The sequence below is a fragment of the Nipponia nippon genome, unplaced genomic scaffold, assembly GCF_047370975.1.
Source record: "Nipponia nippon isolate SJK-2023a ecotype South Korea unplaced genomic scaffold, ASM4737097v1 scaffold_11, whole genome shotgun sequence".
In the NCBI taxonomy this organism is placed as follows: Eukaryota; Metazoa; Chordata; class Aves; order Pelecaniformes; family Threskiornithidae; genus Nipponia; species Nipponia nippon.
Window position 1 is genome coordinate 18,435,655 of NW_028262302.1, and position 9,346 is coordinate 18,445,000.

At 38.9% G+C, this 9,346-nt stretch overlaps 1 protein-coding gene across 2 annotated transcripts in view; it reads left to right on the forward strand.

Moving 5' to 3' along the window:
- YY1 (YY1 transcription factor) overlaps positions 1-9,346 on the forward strand; it is a 28,355-nt gene that overhangs the window by 6,638 nt on the left and 12,371 nt on the right. For both annotated transcript variants that reach the window (XM_087747706.1, XM_087747707.1), the window contains exon 2: positions 4,015-4,177. In XM_087747706.1, the coding sequence (XP_087603832.1) occupies positions 4,015-4,177 (163 nt within the window). The remainder of the gene's footprint in view (positions 1-4,014; positions 4,178-9,346) is intronic.

Below are 9,346 nucleotides of genomic sequence, written 5' to 3' on the forward strand. Positions count from 1 at the left end.
CTAGAAATGCATGAAATAACGGGGTTCTGAGGTAGGTGGATTTTCTGTGCAACAGAAGGGCTGCAAGAGGTGCAGAAAGCATGGTAATAAGAGCAAAAGGTAATCAATAAAATCTTGGGAAACAGATTCTACCATGTTTTTTCATTGATCTGTTACATGGAATCTGCGGTTACTAGTCTTATCCCAGTAATGTGGCTTCTTTCTACTTCAGTTGGTACTTGGGCTTGGTACTCTTAAAACTTCTGGTTATTTCACCAGTAGCAATATGTTTTAAGTGGTAGTCAAAAGATACAGCTGGCTAAAATGCTGAACTTTCACTGATCTTAGTAAAAAAATGTTTGTGTGACTTGCTTTGAAGTGCAGAAGTGAATCCAGTTCAAGATATGTATTGCCTGTATATAGGGCATGAGAGGAGTGCAGATGGAAGGACACTAAAGACAAAGATTTGTTTGGGTATGTCCTAAACAGGTACATGGAACAACCCAGTTTAGACTAAGTACCTGTCTTAATGTAATTGGGTGTAGAAGGATGTTGGGGGGTATCTGGTGTCTCTAACAAATCAGTATTTTACAGCTTTATAAGATAGATTAATATTGGGCATAGCTATTGCAGTGACTGGTAGTGCATGTTTTTGTGAAGATAAAGTGGTTAACTAATGGACATGCATTCGGATCTTCGATATCTTTCAGAAGATGGGACTAAAATCATGTTCCGACTTCCTTACAGAAAGCTGCCTTAGATCTATAAGAATAGTGCTAAATACACACTTAAGCAGAACGCCTTATATTTGAATCTGCTGTACTCTCAAGTGGTTTTAAGGGACAAAACAAAGCAGATCAGATAGTATATAGCAGTTAATTTCCTTTTCCTGACTAGCTCCATGGCTCTGTCCGTATTTCGCTTGCATGGGTGGCATCCAGATTAGCTTGGCATGGGCATAAACTGCATGGAGTTACTATGCCTTATTTGTACTGTACTTCTCCAGAGGTGTCACCAGAATATCAGGGTTGGGTCTCTGTGTTTTGCTTTGCTTTGGGTGCAGTCTGTTTTATTCTCTGATGCTTCGTGAGAGGAAAAGGGGGAAGTAATTTGGATGTAGTGGGCACCAGGACTTGCTTGAAGGCAGAAAACATCAAGCAGTCAACTTGCCCTGTTTGCAGTGAGAATATCGGTTAACTTGTCAGCCTCAGTGAAAGTTTGCTTGGACTTTAGCCTCCAAACTTTGAGCTGCCTAGTCCAAGTTGGTAGGGGATCACAAATAAACTTGTGATAAATTTGTGCACAGAGGACATTGGTTAAGTTCTTCCGAACTTCTTCCAAAGAAGTGCGTGGGGGTTCTTGTGTGGTGTTTTTGTTTCGTTTTCCCAATGAGTTGATAATGTCATAGGGTAGCCTGTAACTAGGATGGTCTGTATGCTAAAGAGCTCCTGAAGTCTGCTGCCACTTTTGAAAAAGTGTTTGACTTTTGGTGTGAACCAGGTCTTCTGTCTTGAAGGATGTTAGCCTGACATAACACTTTAAGGTAAATGTTTTGTGTGCTGTTGTTTTAGTCTGTTTTGGTTTGTTTAGTTTTTGAAACTGCAGGTATGTGTTGCTGTAGAGATAAAGTTTTCTGGTATAGGAAAATTTGATTGTTTTTTATTTTTGCCTAACTGTCAATATATTAAGGGATACTTTCTCTTATTTTCTACTGTATCAAAGCAATATGTTCATAGTTTTTCATGTTTTACTCCAGTAGCCTGTGGAATTGAATGGCTGTGGAATTGGTTTCTGTTGGCAGGCTTTTGGGAAGTAAAGGCACTGGAGGCTGACTTTCCTTCAGTTTGGCCCTCAAATAGCAATAAAGCATTGTGGAATAGCAAGCCTTTACGCTAGGGAAGGAAAGATCTCAAGGAATGTATACAAAATTTCCCTGTTGACTCATGCATCTGATCTGAGGCAGGAAATGAAAACTTGTTTCTGTTGTGAATGTCATCAAACAAACTGGAGGTTCTGGGTAGCTGTTGAAATGGCTGCATTGAAGGCAGCTGATCTCATTCTAGTCTGCAGCACGGAGAAGGCATTGCTTTTAGCTTTCCAGAAGTTCTGTGCTCTTCTGAGCTTCATAATGTCTTGTCTGTCTGTGTAGGCATTGCTAAATATTTTTTCTCAACCTTCTGTTTGGAAGAGCAAATTGTTGCCAAATTGGAGGTTTATTGACTTGAATTTGTAACTCCTGCAGGTGCTGTAAAACTTACCATATAATCCTTGCTTAAGGTAAATTCAGTTGCTTTCTTTAAAGCACTGGTAAAGACTGAAAGATAGTGCAGTGAGTGGAAAACTAGATTAGAATAAAAAAATTGTCCAAATAGTCAATTTTGTAGTTTATTCCCAGTTTAATGCTGCAGATAGTATTTTCTTATTAACATGCCTGTCTTTGCAGTGTTGGAGTCTATTTTCCCCTTTCACCATGGAACGTATACGTGAACTGCTATTTGATCTGGTAGATCAGATTAAACCCCAAACTAGCAGTAACATTTCTAGAAATAGCTCGGTGGCACGCATTAAAAGCAGGCATTACAAATTGAATAGAAATTTGTCCTTAGTATATTTCTTTTATTTGCATATGTCTTGTCCTCTCTTTCCTAACCTAAGTTACTGAGTAATGAATAATGTTATTTCCTGTGTTGCGGGGGGGAAATGTTGCCTTATTTGTTGTCTGCCTTATGTTTTCCTTTTTTTCCTTTTTTTTTTTTTTTTTTTTTTTTTTTTGAATTGGGGAAATACTATTTCTGTCCTACCATCTTGTATTTCCATTCCTTAAACCTGTAAAATAAAACTTCCTGTTATTTTTGTAAAGCCTCTTGTGTATAAAGTGATTTGCAGAATCTGCTCCCCATACATAGAATAGGAGAAGTAGCATAGCGGCAACTTTATTAACATTTAGCTGTGTAGTTACAACCAGGTATACATATATACATCTGTTGTTGTAGATATATTTAAGGGTGGAAAACAGGATTGGTGCTGTGTCTTTCTTCCTGCTAGTGTGAGCACTGCAATGAGGAACGTAGGTCGATGTTTCCATTCTCTATTTTCTTTGTGTCTCACTAGTTGCTGTTATAAAATAGCAAGAGGAGAGAGAAAACATGGTGTCTTGGCATATTCTAAGGTCTGAATGTGAGTAGACAGCAACAGCAGGTCTTCCACCTGATTTCACTGCAGTCCTTGAGCACAAATCCATAGGACGAGCTCTAGAGCAGATGAAGTAGCAGTATCTTAACTGCCTTGGAGATCAAAGCTCTGAACGATCCCTATCTGCTGTTTATATAGTAGAGTGGGAAAGAGCTTAGGCTGGCCTCTGCTATGGAAGGAAAAAGCCCCCTTGGGAGGGAGACACGCTGTTTAGTTTTTTTGCTTTTACAGACCTGTCTGCAAGTGTTGAAAAACTTACGTTTTATGGGCAGGTGCTGAAGCCCATTAGCAGTTATTTTTATATTTCTTGTCCCTCTGTGACACTTCTGTTGGAGGTCAAGGAAATCTGCATGCTCTGAAGTAAAGATCAGTAGTCCTAACGTCTTAGGGTAAGTATCTGCCCCTCCTCTGATAGGCTTGCTTGGTTACTGACTGCTGTGGGGATCCAAAGTGGGTATGGTGGAGGTTGGTCTTGAAGAGGTTAAGGGAATTAAATATTTGGGCATTGTTTCAGGAAAAGTGCACTATCTTTCAAATGCAGCCAATATTCGTAGCCTTGTTCTACTCCCTGTTTGTTTATGTTTAAGTAGATATGTGACTTCTGGGGGTTTTTTTTGTTTTTTGGTTTTTTCTTCTCCTCGCCCACTGTGTTCTTTCTGTGTTCTTCATGCTGTAACTGTATGGATGTCTTTTTGCTCTTCACAATTAGTACGGAAGTCTGGAAGTGCAGCGTATTCTTTCAAGTGTGCAGCAAGAGAGTATTTGTATTGAGATGCAGCCTAATAACTTACATGCTGTTTTGATCGTTAGTGTGTATTGAATTCAGTGTTTTGTGTATTTCAGATGATAAAAAAGATATTGACCATGAAACAGTGGTGGAAGAGCAGATTATTGGAGAGAATTCTCCTCCAGATTACTCAGAGTACATGACAGGGAAGAAACTTCCTCCTGGTGGAATACCTGGCATTGACCTCTCAGACCCCAAACAACTGGCTGAATTTGCTAGGTAAGTAGGAAGAAAAGATCTTTACACTGAAATGTTTTTTTTGTTTGTTTGTTCCCATGTCCACCCCCACCCCACCCTTCCCCTCCGGTTTAATTATGAAACTGTTAGGCAAAATAAATGGTAAATTCAGTATGGCTTATTGTTGCATTTAATCGTCTTCTGAAACAAGGGACTTAATTCAGAACAGAGTAGCTGATACCGTGTTAAAATAACTGGGTTTTATATTCAGCAGTGACTTCTTCAATGACTTCTGGTCTTTAGTTCTTGTTGGGCGAGACAGGACCTAAATACATTGATAGACTGCATCTTTGACATGATAGAATGTATCTTTCATGTGAGTACTCTTAGATTCCTTAGCACCAAAGGATCTGATAAGTGAACTGCTGCATTCAGGTTGTTCAGTACAAGAAAGCTAGACTAAAATATTTAGTTTATAAATCCACTTACTGTTCTTTTTCACTTGCTTCTTGCTTTTTAAGCTCTAGGTCTTAAACTTCTTTTTAATGGAGTCACGTGTCTTGCATTTTCAAGTGCCACTGATAATTGCAGTTTCACAATTGGTAACTATACTGCTTGGATTTTCCTCTAGTGAATCAGAATTATCACTCGTTTACATATCAATACATTGACCTGAGTTACAAGGTGACTTTTACTTTCAAGTAGAGGTGAAGCTCTGTTCTACTGTCTGGGGTACTGAAAGTGTCATGTGTCTGTTCCCCCCTCTCTTTGCAGAGCCCGTGGCTCCAGTGCTGAGCGCTCAGGGCAGCTGGTGGCCACCAGAGGGCAACCGTGAGGGCACCAGAGAAGTCTGCTTTGGCACCTAGAGGCTGTGACATTAGGGTTGCCTTTGCAGCGTTTACTTGGTCCCCTTCTTTGTGTGCATGTGCTTGTAATTACCAAAGGCATACTCCTTCACTCAGTGCACGGGCAGCATTAATGCTGGTGTCTCCAAATACTTGAGCACAACCGTTAGCTTCCTCCAGCTGCTGTAATCAGTTTTTCCCATGTTGAAAGCAAAACGTATGTATGAAGCTACACTCATTTTCATTTTGTTACCAGCTGGGTATTCTTCAGAGCTCTGGTGCACAATTCTGACACTTAGAGCAGGTGGATGATCAGATGTTGTTACTCTTACTTCCTGGGTCAGCTAGTAGAGGGAGAAGTATGCTTTTTTTTTTTTCTTATTACTAGGTTTTTCAGCTAGTTGCTAGATGGCAGGCACTGTTGAGACAAGTTCTGGTCTGGCTTCTTGGTTAGGTGGATCTTAGTGTCCAGTGTGTGCATCTACTCTTGTTTCACCTCTTTGATCTTGCTGCTTTCTACAGGCTTGTTCTGTTACTCTTCAGGGTGTTTGTACCAGAGGATTGCCAACACAGCTTTGTCCCACAATTATTTTCAGTAAAGCCATTGAACTATGGATTTTGAAGGATCCTAGTAAGATAGTTTTGCAGGGCTTGCTCCCTGCTTCAGGCTATCTGATCTGGAAATGTGTAAAAACACATCACAAACAACTGAAAACAGGGTTTTATCTACAGTGGTGTGTGGTTCTAGCTATCAATACTGTTGTTACTTGTTTTACTATTGTTGGTCAAAATGATTGTTTTCCTCTGAGACCTGCTGAAAGGTTAATACAATTTTTTGTGAAAGCAAATGTTTAAGTGATGCTCTGAGTGTACATAGCATTCTAATTCTAAAATGTTACTTACACATTTCTGCTCATCGTGTGCTTAGAATGGTATTCTCAGTTATTTTAAAGCATCCTGAAATCTTTGGTTCTATTAAACATCTAAGTACTGAATAGCTATCTTTTTTTGTTAGGAAGTTTAAATAGTTTCTCATAGGGTATTCTCCATGCAAATACTGAATATTTTTCTCCAGATTGGTTTGAATACTTGAAATGGTTGCCAAGATTTGGGCTTCTTGAAATGACCAGATTGCTTCTATCAGATCTGTCTGCATATTTCTTAATATTGTAAAATGTATTGCATCTTTGGGTTTTAGTTAGTTTTCTGTTGAGAAAATAGTGACAGCTGGCAGTAATTTAAAATTGCCACTTTTTAAAATTCATGGTAGAATGTTCTAGGAAGTTCTAGAGCTAGAATTTGTAGAAGATGATGGAAAGATTGAGTTCTATGTGTACAGTCTCTTTTCTGTTAATATGTTTCTGTACAGTAGATAAAATGTAATCCACTTCAGTTGTAAGACAAATACATGGTGGTAGAGTAAGCAACTTGAGGGGACGGTACCTTTAGCAATATCCCTAAGTTGCCCAAAACCTATGAAGAATTGTTCTGATAGCTTAATTGTGGCTATGTGAAAACTTCAAGCATCTTCTGTTTTAAGAAAGGTTTTTCGATTTCTTGGTCAGAATTGATGACTGTCAAACTTTTAACTTTAAAAAAAGGGGGGGGTGTGAAAAAGAAAACTGTGTTAGTTGTATGTTGGATCTTAAATGATTGTGTATAGCTGAGGCTGAAGAATATGGGTATATTAGAATTTGAATATTGCTTCTTAAGGTCTTGGTCCTCTTGCTGTGAAGCATGTTGAAGGGACTCCTTTTAGCTAATAACATGAATTCAAGCACTGATGTCTACAAGCCTATTTTTATACTGATCAATTGTCTTGTTGGTCTAGATTGCTGTGTGCAATATCACTAGAAAACTTGCATGGCAAACTGGAAGAAAAAACTAGGTTTCCATGTACTGGAATTGGCTTTGGAGGTCCTAGGAATACAGTTGTTCATGCTAAAAGAATGTGTTTAGTGTAAAGTTCTCTGAAAGTTTCAAGTGTTGCTGGTTGCTTTACAATGCAGAATTTTGAAATTCTCAGTATCTGTATTCTGGAAACTGAGCAGCAGGTGAAGTTGAAACCTACTTTTAAACTTATAAAGTAGCTTCATGTGCTCTGAGTAAGACTTTGAGTAGCAAATTTGTATTCTGATGACTTGAAAAAAGAATTGTGCACAGTCCCCATACAAGGAAGCATAAACTGGCCAGTAAAATTGTATGCTAAGTGTATTTTGTGCAGTTTTGAGCAAGTTATTCTGAGTTGCTTTCCTGTTTTCATTAAGGTAGTTGGAAGAATCTCATTATATGTTTGTAGAAATTAGCTACTCAAAATGAGGCTAGATTCAGTGTTTATAGCCATGCAGCTTATTTTGATTAAGGATAAATTGACTGAGGCATTTGCATCAATTCTTAGGAACAAAGTTCTGAGGTTAAGTTTAAATTGTCAAAGTTTGAATTATAGTGGTAACATTTCAGGCCAGGTTCTGGAGTTCTGATCACGGTCTGGTTAGTGAGAGGTAAGGCAGGGGTGGACCTGATGCTTGAAGTCTTCTGTAGCTCTGCAGCCCTTATTAAAAAAAAAATAAAAAAAAAAAAATTGAAACTGTAGTAATTCAGCATCTGCAATGGACACCACTGCTGCTCTGCAGCCAGGTGGCACTAGCAGAGTGAGCAGTTACACTGCCTCTTGTGATACAGTTGTCTTTCGCTGCTTTTTTTAGTGCATTTGTCATTGAGTCATGTAGTAGGAATCCGGATCCTTTAACTGGAAATCTTATACTTTTTCCTGGAAAGGCTTTTATACATTCTAAAACTATTGAAAACACTGTGAATGAACAAGCTGTGTCAGAAGATGAAGACGTGCTCAGTAATGCATAGAGGAATGACCATAAATTATACCTGGTTGGGAAATGTATCGCCTTTTACAAATTATTTCATTCTGTTGTAGGAATCACACATTTTCTCTAGTATGCTTTAAAAATGCAATAAAAAAGAGAAAAAATTGTGGATTTCTCTTAGGCAATCATATCAGAATGTGAAACATTAGCTGTGAATGATCTGCTCAGAAAGAAATACAACCTAATAAATTACCACATTCCCATTTGATACCTTTGACTGGGACACTGGAAATCCCTTCAAGTGAAATAAAATGTTTCATCCAAGTCTAAATTGATTACAAGTAATTCTGTACTTAGCCGTGAAGAAGTCATAACTGCTTGGTAATAAAAGCTTAGGGAAGTAACAGACATATTTCTAGTTGGTGCATATAGCAAATTCCCTCAAACAAAGCCACTAAAAAGGATATCCCTGATTCTCCTCTCCCTCCCTCTTACTCTCCAGACAGATACGTGGCTAAAGACAGATACGTGGCTAAAGACAGATACGTGGCTAAAGACAGATACATGGCTAAAGACAGCAGAATACAGACATCGGTAAAACTAAGAAATAAGAGGGGAAGATGCTATAGCTGGGAAATCGGTGGAGTAATGGGTCCTAGTGGTAAAAACTTTACTCTCCACGGCTTTATCTTTTCTGCTTAGTACCTTTTCTGAAGGAGAGCCATTGTAAGGACTGCCCTCTCTTTCTATCCACTTTCCAAAACGGGTAAAGAACAAAGGAGAGGAAACTGCATTAGAGTTTGAAATCGGACACCCTTCTTAAAAGTGACAAACCATTCTGGTCACCTAGATTTATGACTTGGGCCTCTTTATAAGGTATATGCTGTTGTACTGGTTTTGTTCTTGTTACAGAGAAGCTTAAAGGGCAGTAAACTGACAATTGCTTTAACCAAAGTGTTCTTCTGGGGGAGGGGAAATCTCTTATTCTGTACATTGTTGCAAAGGTCACTTTCCCTGTTTACACATATGATATTCTTCATAACTGGAACAAAAGTAGTAATTATTTTTGCCAGAACCTTGGAGTGAAAGAGAACCTTTTCTTTTTATGACATTTTCCTAGCTAACTGTGACCAAAGCATGTTAAGACACTGGCTGTGGGCTCTTCGTTTGTAGATAGATTCCTAGGACACCTTGTGCCTCTCCCCTTTTGTCTCTTTGTCCAAAAGCCAGTCTAGCCAGTTCCAGGAGTTCTTCAGCACAAGTGAACTCTTGCAGCAGCACAGGGCTATGACACTTGTGTTATTTCTGCCTCAGCAGGGCAGTACAAGGGGAATGGTAGAGTGAGGGAACAGATCAGAAGTAGCAGTGACACTACTGTTAGAGAATAATTTCCTCCTCTTCTAACTGTTCTTAGGGATGTGGTCGTCAGCACAGGTGAATATCACTGCTGGTCATCAGAGATCTCTGGGATATGTCAAAGGAGTTGCCTGAGAGAGAGTAATACTGTTTAGGTTAGATTGATGTATAGAGGGAGAAGAAAGGAT